Below are 21,254 nucleotides of genomic sequence, written 5' to 3'. Positions count from 1 at the left end.
TTGAGGAATGACACTGGAAACCTTTTCTAAAATTAAAAGTAAAGCTATATCTTTTACAAAAAAAGGAAATAATTCTTCAGAGTTTGTTTATTGAAAATTTGAAGCAGGACGTGAAAAATAAAGATTTTTTTACACAATTTCATTAAGTTCCATACTTTAAGGACTAAAATATAGTATAAAACTATTTCTGCTATATCTATATACCAACAAATCATACTTTCTTTCCAATTATTTTTTAAAAGGAGTAGCAATTTCCTTTTAAATAGTTACAAAGAACTATAAAACTCTTATTTAACTCTAGAAAGAATAAAATTCTTTCATCACACAAATGAAGATACATACTATAGTTGCAAATCTACACTCAGTTGCTTTAATATTAACATACATACAATGGTACTACCTTCACCAACTTTTTCATTTGGGCATCACAAAGATGAGTCTTCTGATGTTCTATAAACAATACGTTTATATAAAAGTCAGAAGTTTAGCGAAAATTCAGCCTACACAGTAATAAATGAATATGGAATGGAAATCAAAGTTCTTAAGTAGGACAGAAGGCTGGGTGTGGTGGCTCACGCCTGTAATCCCAACACTTTGGGAGGCTGAGGCGGGTGGATCACGAGGTCAGGAAATCGAGACCATCCTGGCTAACACGGTGAAACCTAGTCGCTACTAAAAATACAAAAAAAATTAGCCGAGTGTGGTGGCGGGCGCCTGTAGTCCCAGCTACTCAGGAAGCTGAGGCAGGAGAATGGCCTGAACCCGGGAGGCGGAGCTTACAGTAAGCGGAGATTGCGCCACTGCACTCCAGGCTGGGCGACAGAGTGAGACTATCTGAAAAAAAGAAAAAAAAAAAAGGACAGAAAAGTCCCAATGTCTCTTAAGCAGCAAGAGCACCTTCCCAATTTAGTTTCAAGATGAGCACCATCCTCCATTTATCCTTGTATTTCCAGGGCCCTGAAGATCAAAGAAAAAATAATATTAATCACTTAATTTTCTATTGCCTTCATGTAAATAATTTTAAAACTCTATGTTTAAAAAATCACATAAATTATCAAGGTCAAATGATAGATTACAATGCAAAATACACAAAGTTTAAGGTTAACAACATTCCTTTTTGCTAGGTGTAATGTTAGATCATAATAAAAGAGAAATTCATACATGAATACAAAAAACTGTTAAGCAGTGAAAATTAAACAAAAATTTTTACCCGCTTATAGTTCACATTTCTTTTGCATAATCTCCATCAGATTTCTAATTCTTTTTTTTTTTTAAAGAGATAGGGTCTCACTCTGTTGCCCAGGCTGGAATGCAGCGGTGCAATCATAGCTCATTGCAGCCTTGAACTTCTGGGCTCAAGGGATCGTCCAGTCTGTGTCCAGAGTAGCTGGGATTACAGGCATGTGCCACCATGCTCAGCTAATTTTTAAATTTTTTGTAGAGACAGGGTCTCATTATATTGCCCAGGCTGGTCTTGAACTGCTGGCCTCAAGAGATCCTCTCACCTCAGCCTCCCAAAGTGTTGGTATCACAGGCATGGGCCACTGCACTCAGCAAAATTGCTAATTCTTAATTCTCAGTATTTATGAATAAATATTGCTAAATTCTTTAAAAAAATACACCCTTAAGAAATGTAAATATATAAAGTAAAAAATACACTTTTACAGCTTTGGAAAACTGCAGTTCCTTAAAAAGTTAAACATATTCCTCACAATTCCACTTCTACGTATATACCCATGAGAAATAAAAACAAATGTCTACACAAAAACTTGTACACAAATGTACACAGAGCATTACTCACAACAGCTGAAAAGTAAAAACAAGCCAAATGTCCATCAACTGATGAATAGATAAACAAAATGGTAGATTCACACAATGAGTATTATCTGGCTATGAAAAAGAATGCAGTACTGATACATGGCTACATGGATCAATCTTGAAAATACTACGCTAAGTGAAAGAACCCAGACATGAGAAGTCACATGTCACATGATTCCATTTACATAAAATGTTCAAAATAGACAAAGTAGATTAGTGGTTGCCAAGGGCTAAGGGGAAGAGGAAATACAGGGGGTTGGAGGAATGAGGAGTGGCCTACAATGTGTACGAGCTTTATTTTGAGGGTGATGAAAATGTTCTGGAATTTTTAGTGGTGATAGTTGCACAAACTTGTGAATATACTTAAAAACAACTGAATTCTTTACTTTAAAAAGGTGAATTTTACTTCCCATAATGTTATGTGGTAATATTTTATCTCAATAAAATTTTTAAGAAGTTTTCTCCTACCCTAGACACCCAATCTCATTCCTCAAAGACAAACACTGTTTATAATTTATTTATATTCTTTCAAAGATTGTTAGGCATATAATTAGCATATAAATACACTGCATTTGGGGTGTTTCTAGTCTACAGTTTTTTCAAACAATGCCACATCTAACATCTTTGGTTACAAAATTTCAGTTAGATAGGAGGAATACATTTAAGGGATCTAATGTACAACATGGTGACTGTCGTTAATAACAAAACTATGTATGGGGGAATATGGTATCTTTGGACAGTATAACTTGTGCCAGGCAAAAAGCAAAAAAAGACAAAATTTGGCCATTATATTGGCCCCAAATTCTACAGGCTCCATCTGAATATTTTGGTTGATTTTCTCACTATAAAATATGGTAAATATAGGTACACAAAGGTCTGCGTATGCTGGTAGGAGTGGTAAAAAAAATTTTGGGCATGTTTAGTATATAATATTCTGTACCTTTTTTATTATGCTTGAAAGATTTCCCCACAAGAATCTGTTTTAAGTGGTATAAATGCCTACCAGTGTTTGCATGTAAGATCCTTATCCAGCCGCTTGTTTGGAGCCTGCTGCAGGGGGTACAAGGCTATCCAGCTGTTGGCGATGTCCTGTATTAATCAACCATTCATAAAACTTGTTCTCTACCAGTACCTGGAACTGCTTCCTTTGATCCCTAAAATTGCAATTGAGAGTAAAAAGAATGTAAGAACATGAATTCATATAAATTGTACTCTAAGCAATTATACAATAATAGGATAATGTTAAATGATTATTTCTTGTTATCCTTTTGTTCTCACTGTTCAGAGTACACTGGACACCCCCACCCCACAAAGGATTGATCAGATACAATGTCCTCTTTCTAAACACTTATTCATTGTCAGATACTTACCAAGGACCAAGTGAACACAGGGTAGTGTTCTGACTAATGGGGATAAATGTATAAAGAGAAGAGACAAGGCCCCTGTCGAAGCAGGATGACACTTCACGACTCCAGAGGGCACCATTCACATTGTGATCTATGTAATCCATGCTCCTGAGGACTGTATATTCTAGCAGGAAAGATAGGTAAAAATAAAATAAATAGGCCGGGTATGGTGACTCATGCCCATAATCCCAGCACTTTGGGAGGCCAATGTGGGCGGATCGCTTGAGGCCAGGAGTTCGAGACCAGCCTGGCTAACATGGTGAAACCCTGCCTCTACAAAAAATATAAAAATTAGCCAAGCATGGTAGCACACGTCTGTAAGTCCCAGCTACTCGGGAGGCTGAGGGCAGGAAAATCACTTGAACCCAGGAGGTGGGGGCTGCAGTAAGCTAAGATCACACTACTGCACTCCAGCCTGGGCAACAGAGTGAGATGCTGTCTCAAAATCAATACAATACAATACAATACAATAAAAATATAATATAAAGTTAAGTAGTTCTAGGTGCCATGGAGAAAAATAGAGCAGGGTGAAGGAATAGCAAGTTCTAGAAATGTTATTTCAGAGAAAGAATGGACAGAGATGGCCTCCCTAAGATAACATTTAAGCTTAGGTCTAAATGAAATGATGGAGTAAGCAGAATGAGTATTTGAAGAGGAATATACCAAGCAGAAGAGACCAAAAAAAGTACAAAGGTTCTAAAGTGAGCATATTTCACATGTTCATGATAAGAAAGAGAAGAGTAGCTCCTGACAGCCAGGAGCTAGCTTAGTACTGTCAGCTAGGCCTTGGTGTAGGATCTGGACTTGCTATTGTATTCTTTTGTTGAACACAAACAATACCTCAAACCACCAACATTAGACAAAGCCACTCTGGGATGATGATAAACCAAAGAAAGAACAAGATCACTCTGTAATAGTATCTCAGTTCAGAAACCACCCCCCAACCTCCAAAAAAATGTTGTGACCCAAACCATAAAACACCAAACACTCCTTTCCTGGAGGAGTGGCTGCTACTTCTTTACAATTATAGTTTTAGCTCTTCCTTCCTTCCTCTTGCCTTAGATATAAAAATTATTAAACTGCCAAATCGCAGATTACTCTCACTTCCAGATAGTCCTGCTTCCTAGAACTCTCCCCCAAATCACTAATACAAGCCAAAATCCAACAACAGGTTCCTTTTAACACCTATTTACTGAGTTGAAACACAGTTTTCCATGTTCTCCAACCTTTTACTGAGAAGAAACACACTTCTCTCCCCTCTTGCCATGAGTCAACACAATCTACCTTTGTTCTATAGATGTGTTCCTGGTGGTCTTTGGTCAGAGGGCAGTGATTAAGTGATAGAAAGATGACTGCTGTATGCCGAGAAGGAGTAAATGAGGAAAAGAATGGCAGAAATTGAGGAAGAGAGCCTAGTAAGTATGGTAAAGGCTTTGGATTTTATTTTAAGTATGAGGGGAGGCCATTAGAGGGGTCAGAGCAGGGAAATGACATGATCTAATCACTGTTAAAAGGATCACACTGGCAATTTGTTTCAAACTGATTTCTGTCTTCCTATATTCCCCAAGTTAAATTGACTACTTTCATTGTTTCTGGCATCACTGTGGATCTCACCACTTGAAAACACTATGATTCAGAGTCAGCATTTATTAAGTGCTTACATCCCACACTCTGCACATGTATATGTATAAGCTTTTCACATGTAAGAGAATCTAAGTATTTAATCATTTCTTGGCCTTTTGACTGAGATCAAGTGTACAGAATCTAACCATTTAAATACTAGAACCATTCAAACAACAGAACTGCTTTAAAAGAATGTTTTTTCAAGATCATCCATTTTTACAACACATTATTATAATGCTATTATTGTACAGTATGATATGGTATGACAATATTTGAAAGAAAACAATGAAGACACTAGAGGCATTTAAGAATCTCTGATTACTGAGAAGCCAGAGCAGAGAAAAAAAAAGAACCTCTGGAACCAGGCTAAGTGTGAACCCTGGCTCCTGTGTGACTTTGTGTAAAGTATTTAATTCTTCAGTTCTTCAGTTTCCACACCTGTAATAAGGCATTATTACGAAGAATAAATGAGTTAGTACATAGAAAGTGCCTAGAATGGTATTGGATTATGTGGCATACTCTATGTATGATTTTTAAAATTCATATAAGTCTTATATTTGCTAACTAAACTTTAGCTTCTTAAGAAAAGGGAGTCTAATACTGGATATTTACCCACTCCCATAGCCAACCTAACAGTGTTTGAAATACTAATTTGAAATCCAAACCGCAATTTAAAAACACACTTTTTTTTTTTTTAGACTGAGTTTCACTCTTGTTGCCCAGGCTGGAGTGCAATGGCGTGATCTCGGCTCACTGCAACCTCTACCTCCTCGGTTCAAGTAATTCTCCTGCTTCAGCCTCCCTATTAGCTGGGATTACAGGCACATCCAGGTAATTTTTGTATTTTCAGTAGAGACAGGGCTTCACCATGTTGGCCAGGCTGGTCTCAAACTCCTGACCTCAGGTGATCCACCCACCTCGGCCTCCCAAAGTGTGCTGGCATTATAAGCGTTAGCCACCGCGCCCAGCCTTACATTTTTTATTACTTTAACACAGCTGTAAAAATGTGCAAACTAATTGTTTCTCCATGGAGTTTCACAAAAAACCCAAACTGTTACTTGTAAAAAAATACTCACTTTGTCAAATGAGCCTCCTTCACAGTTTTCTGCCAGATCTGTATCTTCTGTTCTCTTTGACCCAGTGCTTTCTGATATACAGATGGAAGACCCCCAGGTATCTCTGTTGTGTCCCCTTCCATTTCAAAGGGAATAATAAATACATAGAATTCACAAGGTGGTAAAAGTCGGAAGACACTTGTGTCGCTGTTCTCTCTGCACACAACCATTGGATTATCCCAATAGTTAGGCACTGTAGCAAGGCCAGTCCTGGCCATATGGTCCTCTAGCATTGGGTAATGGGTATGAAAAGGGGCAAAAGTTACTGTCTGGTTCCCAGAGAGAATAAGTGGGCGCGTAGGCGTCAGAATGTGAAAGATGCAACCTATTGTAGAAGAGATGGACAAACGATGGCAAACAGCAATGACCTTAACATTGTCACAACTGTGGAGGTGAAGTATAGTCCCTACAGGGCCCAAGACAAAGATGCTATTCCTGCACTTCTCAATTGTCACAGATCTGAAAAAAAGGAAAAAATGAGGTAAATTCCTCTGAATGACAATAAGATTTTAAAAATTTGACTAAAATATTATTCTCTGATGGCAAAAAAAGAATCACAGTCCAAAGAAAATGTCAGAATGCCAGAACACCATGAAAACTGTGCTTACCGTAAGGGAGAGAGCAGATATATAAAAGATTCGTTGCAACGATGAATCTTTACATGTGCCCCCACCAGAGTATCTGAGCTCTTAGCCAGTGTCTGCTTGTAAACCTGGCTCATCACCACCAGTCGGTGCATCCTAGGGGCCACATGAGTATTACAAGCAATCTTAGCTCTTTTGGTCGTCCCTTCAACTATTTAAGAAAACATATACATTTGAGACAGTTTCAAATCAAAGAAAAACAAACATATGAGGTTATACATGTCTACATGTATACATGTCTCAAGTTAGATACCACATGTAGGGACAAAAATGTTAGATCTCGGCTTTGGATAGAGGTATCTGCTATACTATTCTCTATTCTTTTCTGTATGCTTGGAATTTTCATTGTTGTTATTAAAAAAATTTAAAACCTATAATGCATTTAGGATTGCCTATAGGTCTAAGATACTTTTTTGTGTCTATCCTTCAAGTTAAGTAATGTGCCTAAGGTCATATGGCTAGTAAGTGGCAGAGCTGTCCTAACTCAAATATCTTCTCCTCCAAGATGCTTTACTTTATCATCCCAAACATAATTCACCTCTCTAAATCACCATAATATTAATTCTGTATCCTTCCTCACTTGCCACATTATCCCATAAATCCTATTTGAGTTCATGCCTTTTTTTTTCTACTTTTTTGTGAGACAGAGTCTCACTCTGTTACCCAGGCTGGAGTGCAGTGGTGCAATCTCCACTCACTGTAACCTCCACCTCCTAGGTTCAAGAGATTCTCCTGCCTCAGCGTCCTGAGGAGCTGAGATTACAAGTGCACACCACTATACCTGGCTAATTTTTGTATTTTTAGTAGAGCAGAGGTTTCTCCATGTTGGCCAGGCTGGTCTCGAACTCCTGATCTCACGTGATCCGCCCACCCAAAATTGCTGGGTTACAGGTGTGAGCCACCGTGCCCAGCCTGAGTTCATGTCTTTACTGTAAGATCGTTAACTACCTGAGAGCACATCTTCCTATCACACACAGTGTGTTGCACAAACTGACACTCAAAAAATATGTGCAGGTTCCCCTCCCAACACAGTCACACCATTACGTGACTGCCTTCTCAGACTGTACTTCCCGGCAAGCCAATGGGACACCCTTGTAAACAATACTGGTGAAATGTTGAGAGGTCACATGACTATGCTATTATTCTTCTTTTAAAACATTTCTTGTTCATTTTTATTACATATGCTTACTTTTATTACATATGTACCAGGTACATAATATATGGTTATTTAGAAAAATAACAGTTAAAGAAGATAAAAATAATTTGTAATCCTACCATCACTTTTAATATTTTAGTATAATCCTTGAGAGAAAAAGTCATGCAGAAAAGACAGATGTTCCTTTTTCTCTTTTATAGGAGCAGTATTGTTTAGGTCTTCTAGAGAAGACATGTGATCACTAACAGAAAACACTAGGTTCCTTAACTTGTCATTCAATTTAATGTGGATTAAAATATTAAAAAATACCTTGATGAGCCCAAGCCAATTTCTTTCCAGACTTGAGGCAAGCTGATGTACCAAATGGATTCCCAGTCAAACAGGACCTCAACCAGGTTTCCAGTTTGTAGAAAGAGAAAGTCTTAGAGATCTTTGAGAAGCCACTATCTGCATGCAGTGGTTGCCACAGTGCAAGTTCATGAAGTGGATAGACCTTCCTGGCTCTACTTATTGTACCTTCAATAAGGAAGCTGAGTGCCACAACAGCTTCTCGAGACACTAGACTACTATGGGTTGAATGAAATGATGCAGTGAGTTGTTCTGGATCTAAAAGCAGCTCGAGGAGATCAGACAGATGATCATAGACAAAAGCTTGGTGACTGTAATCATTCCAGTTCTAAAAAAAAAAAAAGTTAAAAGAAAGCACTCTTAAAGAATAAAGAGATTCTACAAGATCTAAAATTTCTATATTTTAAATTTTGTATTTATACTCTGCCTCATCCCCCAAAAGGAATTAGGTAGTTATATAAACCTTATAAAGTCTTTTTTGTGTGTATGTGATAGGTATAAATAGATTCTCTCTCCACCTTAACTAACTAAAAAATAATACTAATAAGTAACCCTTCGTGTGTGCCAGGCATTAAGTGTTAAACATACTTTAACATATTTAAACCTAACAATAATCTTAAAACAGATGCCATTATGATGCCCACTTTACAGATGAGGAAATGAATTTACAAAGAAGAAACCTGCCCAACCTGCCCAAGATCACAGAGCTAGTAAATACTTTAAAAATTTTAGATCAAATATAAAAATAACTATCATGGACATTCAATGAAGCACTGGGTTTCTTAATTTGCCTTTTGCAATTACAGAAGGAATTTCAAATTCTACTGGGTGAAATGAGGCAACCAATTTTACTATGACAAGATTTAAGAAATTATAACTTTGGGAATAAGCTTTGAGTTGGCAGATGTCCCAGTGATTTGACCCATTCATCTGCCAGATGATTTTTACCCCTCTTATTTGGCATGAACAATGTTAAGTGATGAATATTCAAATTAAATAAGACATAGTTTTTCAGTCCTCAAGGAACTTAAGAGTCTATGTAGTAAGAAGATAAATAAATTACCATAACCGTGAGATAAGACCTACAGGAGAGGCCTGTAAAGATGTTCTATAAGCATGAAAGAAACAACTAACTCCATCTGGGGAAAAATAAATCATATCTGAGTGCTATTTGAATAGATTCTTGATTGATGTTGGTAGTTAGGCAAACAGATACGACAAAAAGCATTCTAGGCATGGAAAACATAATCAAGTGCCCACAGGAGAAAAGGTACCTGCTATGTTAGAGAACTGCAAGTTCTGAGTGGGGTACAGGAAGCATTCTGGGAAGTGGCAGTTGAAGTTAAAATGGTAGGCAGGGACCAATCGTGAAAGGCCTTTTATGAAATACTAAAACATCTGGACTTTATTTTGTATGCCAGGAACTTTCAAACTATTTTCTAAAAATAGCTATATATTTTTTTTCTTTTTAATAAATTTTCCTCTGGATGCCAAATAAAACAGATAAAAGCAGAGTTAGTCTCAACCTCTTCCTCCTTCTCACCCCATCCCCCTCCCCAAAGTAGGCCCTGAGGTGGTTCCATGGAGTACAATATAAAACAACAATGAGGATGAGGATTTGTTGATGGAGTTTAAACAGAGATAAATATAATCCATCTGCATTTTGAAAAGTCCAGTGTGGTAGTAAGTGGACTGCTGACTAAAGCAGAGTGACCAGGCAGGACCTAATTCTAGAAATCAAGGCAAAAAAAAAAAGTCATTCAATAAAAAAGCCTAGACAATAAGAAGAGAAGCAACAGAGTTAAAGTGTCTGAGGCAGAATCAGTAAGGCTTGACAATAATGAGATATGAGTGGTGAGAGAGAACATGGGTGAGTTTTACTCACATAAGAAGTACAGATTAACTCCAGTAAAGGGAGATTTTACTGTATGGACACTCCGTTGTCTCCCAAACTGAAGTAGAGGCAAACCTCATTAGAACTGGAACTGGAAAGCCATCTAGAACCTGCATGTCTGTTCCATTATCTTCTTTTTCTCTGATTATAAGTAACCTGTGCTTCTCTGATTATCTCAAAATTTCTTTTTTCTTTCTTTTTTTTTTTTTTGAGATGTAGTTTCGCTCTTGTTGCCCAGGCTAGAGAGCAGTGGCGCGATCTCAGCTCGCTGCAACATCCACCTCCTGGGTTCAAGTGATTCCTCTTGCCTCAGCCTCCTGAGTAGCTGGGATTACAGGCACGCACCACCATGCCCAGTTAATTTTGTGTTTTTAGTAGAGACGGGGTTTCTCCATGTTAGTCAGGCTGCTCTCGAACTCCGAACCTCAGGTGATCCGCCCGCCTTGGTCTCAGAATTTCTAATCCCTTATAACTCTAGTTCATTCATGAGCATGATGGCTGTTCTAGTCCCAGTGTCAAATGGGTTTTCAGTTCAAACACCTATCACCAATGCCTAACTTCTTCCTGGGGGAACTGACTGGCCCAGGTCATCACTTTAAATCTGGCCAATTTCAAATGTATAGCAGTAAATGGGCTACTCAAGTGTCCATCACTGGTCCAATCAGTTATTGCGAGAGGTCATGCTGTAGTATAAACCAAAGTCACCATTTACTGGTGCTTAACAAGGTCCACGCTAATATATTACTGAAGTCTCATAGCCATTCAGAAATATGCATTATTATCCCCACTTAGAGAAGAGAAGCCAAGGCCTAGAGAAGTTAACTGACTTGCCTAAAATCATATGACTAAATGATATTAAATGATAGAGGCAGAACTGAATGGAGCCTACCTTGGCTCAAAACGCATCTCCTAACAGTGCCCATTCTGCAGGAACTGCATGCGGAGAGAGAGGTAGTGACTGGCATCTCTAATACATCTGGGCTTGAACATTCTGAATTTAAGCTATAGCTTAAATTCAATAAAAAATATACAGAATATAAAGTGGTGAGTATAAAGCAAGAGCTCTGGGAAGGAGACAAACTTGGGAGTCACAGAGATATATGAAGTCATAGGAATATAAAGAATTATCTTGAATGAATAAGAGAAAATTGCCCCAGACAGAATAGCTGCTTGTAAGGGCAAGGGGAGAGAAATTTATGAAAGACAGTGAAAAGGGAGAGTTAGAAGCAAAACCAAGAGTAATAGCATCATGGAATATAAAGGAGGAGAGATTTATTAAAAAGGAGATTATAAAAGTTCCAAATAGCAAAGAGATATTTTTTCTTAGCTTTAGAACATTTTTAAAGAGCTTGTACATGGCATTAATACTGAGGTCTACATTTTACTTAAAGGTTTTCAAAATACTTACACAAGAATAAGTAAAAATATTTTGGTTTTCTTTACAAAAACAGAAAGAAAAAAGCAATAAGACATCCTCTAAAATTCACAATGTGAGGCAGTTAAATTTAGCTTCTGGGTTGTCACATATGTAATTACTTAAACAACATGAGAAGATATTTTTATAAATTTTTTCAGTAGATTTCAAAAGACTTTGCAAGCACTACATCTTCTTGATGATCCTTAGTCAAATAAGTTGATTCACATTCATTAACATTTTGAAAATGGGAATGCTAATTGAATACAGTGAATGACATGTCCAAAAATCAGGCAAGTGATTTTTCTATCAGTGAAGGAACTGAAACCATTTATCTATTTTGATTAAGACTATACACACTTATTTTGTTTTATAATTTAAACAAAAAGTGAAAAACAAAACAAGCCATCAAATCACTGACTTATGTAAGAAATCCCATCATAATTTTTAATGCAAGTGAACCATCTCCCTCACAAATTGTCCCTTTTAGAGAATGACATCAAGATATAAAGAGTACCTTATTATGACAATTAGATTTTTCAGTCAGGTCAGGAGACTGAGATCTGCTTCTGGGACTAGGCCACTCTTCACCAATCAAAGATGTCCTTAGGGAGACTTTGTTCAACTGTTGAATGTATAAGAAGAGCAGAAACTGTAGGGTGTCCACTGAAAGCTGTCCAAGAAGAAAATAAAAGACGAACAGATGTTTTAAAACATCAACCACTAGTCTAACAACTAAGTAGACATAGTAAATTCACGAGTTGGCTGACCCTAAAAAAAACAAACTTAGAAACACTGCTAGTTTTGATATGTATGTCTCTGTTACCCAGATGTAAGAGTTTCTCTTTTTTTTTGAGAGAGAGAGAGAGTTTTGCTCTTGTCGCCCAGGCTGGAGTGTAATGGTACGATCTTGGCTCACTGCAACCTCCGCCTTCCTGGTTCAAGTGATTCTCCAGCCTCAGCCTCCTGAGTAGCTGGATTATAGGTGCCTGCCACCACATCCAACTAATTTTTTGTATTATTAGTAGAGATAGGGTTTCACCATGTTGGCCAGGCTGGTCTTGAACTCCTGACCCTCAGGTGATACGCCCACCTCGGCCTCCCGAAGTACTGGGATTACAGGCGTGAGCCATTGTGCCTGGCCAAGAGTTCCTAAAACTAATTAAGGTGGAAAAACTTACCTTCACAGAAAGCTGTATAGCATCTATGGCTACAGAAATTATCTCCCAAAACTGATGAAAGGATGAAGTACATACATTTTTTAAGTACATTATTTCAGAAGTTTAACCTTACAGTTAAAAAAAAAAAAACCAACCTTAGCAGTTTGAATAAATAAGTAGATGAAGTAAGAAGAAAATTAAGACATAGAGGTTTAACTTAAGATTCATAAACTTATCAAGAAAGTTTAGGGTACCAGTGCAATCCCTGAAATTGTATGTAATTCTTCAGTATATGTGCATTTTTTTAAGGAAGTAGGCCTCAGGTTTTCACCAAATTCTTAAAGGGGTGTTTGACTTAAAGACAAAAACACTGTTGGTCTGATAGATGTACAGTCATTTCTTATTCAAGGAAGGGTGTGGTTGAAGCTCACGATTTGAAGCTCCTGATTACCCTCATCTACCTACCCGCAAACAGGAGAGGCAAAAACCTAAAGTAATACATCTGGGTCTACAGCTATATTCACCCTGATTCCCAACTTGGCTAAAAACACTATCATCTGAGAAACTTAAAAGTACAGATTCTCGGGATCACCCAGACCTATTTAATCAACTGTCAATGTGAAGCCCCATGAATTCGTATATTTTATAAAGTTTTACTTCCTTAACTGAACTCTTGAGATAATTGTAGATTGAGATATAGTTGTAAGAATTCACACAGAAAGATCCCATGTACCCTTTACCTGTCTTGCCAAACTATAGGACAGTATCACAATCAGGATATTGACACCGATACAGTCAAGATACAAGAATATTTCCATCAACAGAAGAATCTCTCATGTTGTCCTTCTACAGCCATACCCACTTCTCTTTCCCCCTCACCCCTTCCTTAGGCCCTTAGCAACCACTTACTTGTTCTCCATCTCTATAATTTTGTCATTTCAAGAATGTGAGGTAAATAGAATCATATAATACGTAACCTTTTGGGATTGGCTTTTTTTCACTAAGCATAATTCCCTGATTTTATATATACTTCCATTTTAAACAATTATTTGTTACATTATCATTGTTTCTTCATGGAGACTACAGGATCCCTGCTTTCTCCATGTTTATACCCCTAGTAACTAGCAAAGCATCTGGTACATAAAAAGCACTCAAAAAGTCTGGAACTTCCTGAAGATTTTATTCATCTTTATATGCACAGCATCCACTACTATACAGAGTACATAGTAGATAATAAATATTTGATTAATCAATAAATGTACTGCCCTTTCCCTCTTCATTGCTTGACAAACTTCTTTTCAATTTCCAAAACGTTGTTTAGATATTACCCTATACGGCAGAGACTGCTAGATGCTTACTAAATACTTTTTATCTTCTTCCTGGGTATGCAATTAGATGGCATTTCCCATCTTCCCTTGCAGTTAGATATGGCACAAATGAATTACAGCAACTGAATGTGAATGAACTTATCTTTATCACTTTCAAGTGTAATCATAAAACTCCCAAAAGAAATGGAAGCAAAAGGACTCTGAGGCCCCAATGGGCATGGCTGTGGCAAACTGTATTATTATTTGCTATTGTTCACTTTCAAATTCTCTAAGAGGCTTAGATATGCCTCTATAGCATACTGCCTAGAGATAACAATTATATGTTGTATACTTAAAATTCTCTAAGACAGTAGATCTTATGTTACGTGTTCTTAACACGAACACACACAAAATAACAAGAATAAAAGAGGAGGGGGAAACTATGGGGGGTGATGGGTATGTCTGTGTCCTTGATGGTCACGATGGTTTCACAGCATATACTTATCCCCAAACTTATTGAGCTGTATACATAAAATAGGAATTTAAAAAGAGCCATCATGAGTTTCCTCCATTCTGTTGTTCTTCCTTTCTGTTACAAGAACGAGAATGATCTACACAGAAGCTATTTCTTTAGCCTGTGTCCCTAAATGGGAAAACACAGAGCCTGGACAAATGCCATAGCAAAAATAAAGCCCACATGTAAAATGGGCAAGAAATAAATCTTTTCCCCTGTAAGCCACTGGAATTTCACATTCGTTTGTTCTTAACAAATGAAAGCAGCTTTTAACAAAGCTGATTAATAGTGACTCCAAATGATAGAAGCATGGATCCCTGGTCACCGCTTGGATGACAGCAGCCCAGAGATTTGTCCAGCCAGGAGCACCTGTGTTGGATTGCTGCCTGAATGAGAAGCCACTGAAATACTGGGCTGTCTGTTACTATAATCGGCCTACTTGATTAATATACTTTCTCTGTGAAGTCTTCCCTGATTCACCAAAATAAATCAGTCTTTATTCAATTTATGTACTTTGCATGTTCTTTTATCATACATATCACACTATTAAATAGCATCTCTTTTTTAATACCAGCTTCCTCTACTAGTCCATAAGCTCCATGAGGGCTGAGATGCTATTCTAATCATCTTTGAATCCCATCATGTAGCAGATTGTCATTTTAATAGTCAGGTGCTCTGACTGTAACATATCAGTTGTTCATAACACTCGTTCACCCCAAAATCTTTTTAAAGTCAGTAAAATCTTTCCCTTTTTCAATAACAGAGTTCCTGTAACATTACTGCTTTGGGAGTAGGTGAGTAATGTCTGGTAAGTAAGGACTAATTCACTGAATACATGAAATACTGCCAAACTGGAACTACTACAACTCAAATAATAACTTGGGCAAGAAATAAATCTTTTCCCCTGTAAGCCACTGGAATTTCACATTTGTTTGATTACAATGACCATTGGCCTAAAACCTAAAATTTTACAGCTAATACAAAAATTAAGAGTGGTTTATTGGGCCAGACATGGTGGCTCATGCCTGTAATCCCAACATTTTGGGAGGTTGAGGCAGGAAGACTGCTTGAAGCCAGGAGTTCAAGACCAGCCTGGGCAACAAAGTGAGACTGTCTCTATTTAAAAATGTAAAAATTATAATAATACACACAAAAAAAATTTTTATTTAAAAAAGAATGGTTTCTTTCCAAAAGTAATTAAATATACACACATATCAATCCATACCTGATTTCTCTGCTTTTCAACTTCCTCCTCAGACAGGCAGTTGGACAGAACCTCAGACCATTCCAGGCGCTCCTCAGGTGTCTTCACTGAAAGACTATCAAATATTTCGAAGTAAAGCCACGCCAGGTCCTTGGCCAACTGCAGCTTCCCACAAGCGATGTGCCTCCATGTAGACCAGTAGAGGCGCGGGTAAGCTCCTTCTGTGGCGCGGATTTGCACATAGGTGGATATCTTCCTGAGATAGTGAAGACTAAACTTGGATGGAGGGGGGACCTGCAAGGCACCCACTATAAAGGGTTCTGCTTTCACCCAGAGGAGAACGCTAGACTGATCCATGTTATCTCTAAGGACATCTGGGTGAAAAGGCTTCTTTGCATACCTAGGAAATAAAGTACCTTCATAAACTGATTTGAAACAAGTCTCATTTATGCATTTTTTTCTTGGAAGGCGATCCCTCTCTCTCAACTGTGTTGCATGTATTACATCATCAGCTTAAAAGGCAGCTCTAGTTCATCAACCAAGAGCGGAACAGTTTTTTTAATCAGATCTCATTATAATCTGAGAAAAAAAATTGTGATAAAACAAAATTATCTTACTCAAATTGTTAGAAATCCTTGTTTTAGGAAGTGTGTGTAGATGCATGAAGTCTGAGTGAGACCCCAGGAAGAAAAGGAATGAGGGGAAAAAAGTCATCCTATCACAGGAAACCTTCTTCTACTCTGAGGAGGAACACTGGTCAAAATCAGGGAAATATATTTCACAAAGTTAAATCATTTACACAGAAGACAGTTGGTTAAAGATCTGGACATGTTAGCTGACCACATAAACTCAATATGAAGTGCTAACGTGAGGGAGCAGGCAAGAATGCTAATGTAAACACAGACTGCAAGAATAGATCAGGAGTTACAGCATCTTTATTCTCTGTTAACAGTGAACCCACTCTGGCATATTCTACCCTGCTCAGTTCAGGTGTGATACTTTTAGATTTTGTTGTAACAATGATACATGATTTTTATGGAATGTTTATAAAATACGAAAACAGAGAATCATCCACAATCCCCCAAGTAAAGGGCAACTAATTAATATTTTATTGTATTTCCTTCTTCTCTTTTTCTTTTTTTTTTTCTTGAGATGGCATTTCCCTCTGTTGCTCAGGCTAGAGTGCAGTGGCATGATCTCAGCTCACTGCAACCTCCACCTCCCAGATTCAAGTGATTCTCCTGCCTCAGCCTCCCCAGTAGCGGGACTACAGGTGCCCACCACCACGCCCGGCTAATTTTTGTACTTTTAGTAGAGATGGGGTTTCACCGTGTTGGCCAGGCTGATCTCAAATTCCTGACCTCAAGTGATCCCTCACCTCAGTTTCCCAAAGTACTAGGATTACAGGAGTGAGCCACCATGCCCAGCCTCTTGTCTTTTTTCTACACATAAATTAGATGTTAGTTTTTGAATTTTCACAGTTGTGATGTTACATATACAATTCTGTACTATTTCCAAAGCTTTACAGTATTCTAAACAAATGTATCCCATTTTGTTCTCCCATTTTTAGACACCTTACTAGGTTTCAGATTTTTCACAAAAACAACATAGGCAAAATACTGATCATTACTGAAGCGGGGTGATGGGCACATGCAGGGCTCATTGATTCTATTTTTGTGTATGTTAAGAAATTTCATTACAAAAGTTCAAATGTTGTCACCAGTGTAAATAATGCTATCACAACCATCTTTCTTCATATTTTCTGCATTACAAATTATTTCCTTGAGAAAATTTTCAGATGTACTTTTGTGAAATGAAGTAATTGACATTTCTAAAGCTTGTGAAATATATTCTCGTTGCTTCCAAATGATTTTATCAAATTGTACCATCCTTTGACTATGGTAGCCACTTCACTGTGCACTCCTCAACATTAGCAACATCATTTTTTAAAAATCTAAAAAATCATTTAAAAAATCAATTATATGACTGATAAAAAATTTGTTATTATTATATTTTGCATTTGATTCTAAGAAAACTGTGCTTCTCTCTTTTTTTTTTTGAGATGGAGTCTTGCTCTGTTGCTCAGGCTGGAGTGCAATAGCTCGATCTCGCCTCATTGCAACCTCCACCTCCCAGGTTCAAACGATTCTCCTGCCTTAGCCTCCCGAGTAGCTGGGATTACAGGCTCCCGCCACCACGCCAGGCTAATTTTTGTATTTTTTTAGTAGAGAAATTTTTAGTAGAGAAAATTTTTGTATTTTTTTAGTAGACCATGTTGGCCAGGCTGGTCTTGAACTCCCTGACCTCAGGTGATCCGCCTGCCTTGGCCTCCCAAAGTGCTGGGATTACAGGCGTGAGCCACCGCACCCGACCTGCCAACTGCTTCTCTCGAGAATCATCTGTTCGGAAAAATAACTGACATCAATCAAGTGCTTACTATGTACCAGGTAGCATGCTAATCATTTTGCATACTTCACCCCCTTTCATCCTCACAACTACCTGGAGATACAGTACTAAAGACTGTACACATTTTCGATGAAAAAAATGAGGCTTAGCGAAATTAAGAGATTTCTGTAAGGACACCTACTTAGCTGGCACAACCCTGGATTAGGATTCGGGTCGACTTGAGAACTGCATTACTACAAATGTACTCTAGGAATCCAGTTTTGGGAGAATCTCTTAAAAACGGAAGTGGATCCAGAAGAGAATTTCCAGAATAAAGAGCCTTAGACAGGAGGCCAGGTGAGAGAATCAGAGAGTGTAAACTCAAAAGATGGGCGTGGAAGGGCAAAAGGCAGCTGTCTTCCAATGTGGAGAGACTGGCGTCATTTTGAGTAAAACCAGACGATAAAAGTTAGGCGAGGAAGACCTCGGTTCTCTCCAAAACGTAAAGAGGCTGCTCTGTGAGGTACTGAGCCCCTGTCAACAGCCAGATTCCAGGGATGAGCCCTCCATTCTAACTCCGAGAGTCTAGAGGGCTCAATCCGTAAACAAACACAAACTGGGGTTCTGACCCTGGCGGTGAGCTGGGGTTAAGGATTTTCAGGTCGGAATATCGGCGTGGGTCCAAGGCAGTTGTACTGGGGCTTCGCTGCCACCCTGGACGCGATCCGGGGTGGGACTCTGCGTGGGCCGCCCCAGCGTCGCGACTAGACTTCAGGAACACAGACACCCACCCTGACAGGGTCGGTAGCTGACCCGAGAGGCGGCGAGCGCGAAGGCAGCCTCCTTGGCCCAAGCCTGCAGCCTGACTGACCCACACCGCCCTCCCCGGCGCCAGCCCGCGCGCGATTACCTGCTAAGGCAGGGGCCGCTCCGCCGCACTTCTCCGCGCGCCGCCGCAACCCGCGTCCGCTCGCTGGGCCCGCCCCTCCCCTCCCCTCCGCCGCGCGCCGCCGCCCTGCCCACTGCGCAAGCGCGAGACCCCGCACCACTGAGACCTGGCCGACCCCGTTGCTAGAGCGGCAGATTGACGTTTAAGCGTCTGAGAAAATCCCGGCTGGGGCCAAGAGTCCGCGACGGTAGCACCAGGAGCCAGACCCACCACTTTCTGGTGTCGCACCTTTCAACCCAGGGGGAGTAGGAAGCTTTCTGTTGCTCCACATAACTGTGGTCAGCCAATAGCTGCTGGTAAGATCAGCACGCTTTCATCAGAAATACTACTAATGGCAGTTTGCATTTATAGAGCGCTTACTATGGTCTCAGCACTGTGTAAAGCAACTTTATATTTCCTCAGTGTTCTCAAGAGCCCTTTAAGTACATTGGTTTTACTGATGAAGGAACTAGGGCGTAGAAAGGTGAAAGTAACAGAACCCTAAAGTCACACAAGAGATGGAGCCAAGATTCAAACCCAAGGCGTCTGAAGCGAGACTGGCACTCCCTGCAGCCCCTCAGTGTCAACTCCTTATCTCTGTTAGCTTTCCCTCCGTGTTTCCACTTTCGTGAAGCTTTTTCAGATTGCCGGGCAGAAGCCATCACTCCTTTCTTTAAACTTCTATTTCAGGATTTCTGGACGTTTCCTTCTTTTTTTAGTTCGTTTATGGCCTATTTAGGTCCACACCTAAATATACAAAGGTAATTTAGACCATAAAATGCAATTTAGTTCCTCTTTTGTTTTTTAGTTCCTCCATTGTCCCTACTGGGTATCTTCCTGAAAGCAGGGGCTTCAAATTTACACAGACCTGGGTTAGAATCCAGGCTGCGCCACTTACTAGCTCAGTGCCCTTGCTGTTATTTGTTGAGTACCACTGTGTGTCTGGCACAGTGGTAGATACTAGAATGACAGGAGTGAACAAAACAGACAAGGTCCTTGCTTGGAGTGTGTAACAGGGAGAATAGACAATACATATTAAGGAGTAAAATAAGATAATTTCAGATAGCGGTAAATGCTATGAAAATTGGGGAAGGGGGGTCAGGGAAGGCCACGTTGTAGTGCCAAATTTGAGCCGAGGCCTGAAGAATAAGAAGCCAGCCATGCAATGATCACCATCCAAGTAACTTTTACTCAAAAATACTTCAGCACCTACTCCATGCCAGGCACTGTTCTAAGGTGCTGTCTTACATAGCTGTGAACAGAACAATGTAGATTCATGCTCTCATGAAACTGGCATTTCAGTGTGTACAGTCTAGGGACCAGGGATGAAAAAATAAAATAGGAGGCCGGGCGCGGTGGCTCATGCCTATAATCCCAGCAATTTGGGAGGCTGAGGCGGGTGGATCACTTGAGGTCAGGAGTTCGAGACCAGCCTGGCCAACATGGTTAAACCCAGTCTCTACTAAAAATGCAAAAAAATTAGACGTACACGGTGGTGTGCGCCTGGAGTCCCAGCTACTCAGAAGGCTGAGGCAGGAGAATCGCTTGAACCCAGGAGGCGGAGGTTACAGTGAGCCGAGACTGCGCCACTGCACTCCAGCCTGGGCAACAGAGCAAGACTCTGTCTCAGGGAAAAAAAAAAAAAAAAAAAAAAAAGGAAAGACAAAGAAAAGAAAACAGGGTGGTGTAAGAGTAAGAACTCAGTAGGGGCTAATTTTGATTGATTGGTCAGGGAAGTCTTCTCTGAGGTGGTGACCTTTAAGCTGATACATGAGTTAAAGAAGGAATCACTCATGTTAAGACATGAGGGAGAGTACAGTGTTTCAGGCAAAGGGAACAGCTAACACAAAGGCCTTTGGCAGGAATGAGCTTGGTGTATACAAAAAAGAAAGGAAGCAAGTTTTGCTGGAACATGGTTAGGAGTATAATAGGTGAGAGGACAAAGCATAAACGGCTCTGTAAACTAGCATAGAGCTGGGATTTTATTCTAAGTGCAAATGAAGAGCCATTCCAGGCTTTTAAACGGGAGTGACATGATTTGACTTTTATTTTTTATGTATTTTTTTTTTTTTTGAAATGCAGTCTCACTCTTGCCCAGGATGGAGTGCAGTGGCAGGAACTCAGGTCACTGCAACCTCCACCTCCCAGGTTCAAGCAATTCTCCTGCCTCAGCCTCCCGAGTAGCTGGGATTACAGGTGCTTACCACCACACCCGGCTAATTTTTGTAGTTTTAGTATAGACGGGGTTTCACCATGTTGGCCAGGCTGGTCTCAAGCTCCTGACCTCAGGTGATCCGCCCATCTCGGCCTCCCAAAGTGCTGGGATTACAGGCGTGAG

The 21,254-nt window shown here is 39.5% G+C and overlaps 1 protein-coding gene across 2 annotated transcripts; it reads right to left on the bottom strand.

The window, feature by feature from the left end:
- Positions 1-72: 72 nt before the first annotated feature.
- Positions 73-18,976, bottom strand: TBCCD1 (TBCC domain containing 1). 2 transcript variants are annotated; one of them, XM_023187619.2, is made up of 8 exons: positions 18,899-18,976; positions 15,625-16,003; positions 11,936-12,091; positions 8,072-8,438; positions 6,571-6,757; positions 5,924-6,421; positions 2,822-2,972; positions 73-957 (listed from the first exon to the last, which is right to left on the bottom strand). In XM_023187619.2, exons 2-7 carry the CDS (start codon positions 15,958-15,960, stop codon positions 2,843-2,845), a joined length of 1,674 nt encoding a protein of 557 aa, XP_023043387.1. In that variant the 5' UTR covers positions 15,961-16,003; positions 18,899-18,976; the 3' UTR covers positions 73-957; positions 2,822-2,842. The 2 variants fall into 2 exon arrangements, 1 of the variants encoding a protein (XP_023043387.1); XR_002725465.2 differs by lacking the exon at positions 73-957 and adding an exon at positions 3,189-3,348 and having other exon boundaries at positions 2,830-2,972.
- Between the last annotated feature and the right edge of the window lie 2,278 nt (positions 18,977-21,254).

Source organism: Piliocolobus tephrosceles, chromosome 2 (genome assembly GCF_002776525.5).
Source record: "Piliocolobus tephrosceles isolate RC106 chromosome 2, ASM277652v3, whole genome shotgun sequence".
NCBI classification, from domain to species: domain Eukaryota; kingdom Metazoa; phylum Chordata; class Mammalia; order Primates; family Cercopithecidae; genus Piliocolobus; species Piliocolobus tephrosceles.
Note: the sequence above shows the minus strand (reverse complement) of the source record. Positions and strands in the feature narration are given on the sequence as shown.

Excerpts from the sequence above, each read along its gene's own strand:
- TBCCD1 (XM_023187619.2), bottom strand. The coding sequence starts at position 15,960 with ATGGATCAGTCTAGCGTTCTCCTCTGGGTGAAAGCAGAACCCTTTATA. Across the intron at positions 8,439-11,935 it reads AATCTAATTGTCATAATAAG|AACTGGAATGATTACAGTCA; the intron begins GTACTCTTTATA and ends TTTTTTTTTTAG. Across the intron at positions 6,758-8,071 it reads ATTGGCTTGGGCTCATCAAG|TTGAAGGGACGACCAAAAGA; the intron begins GTATTTTTTAAT and ends TTTCTTAAATAG.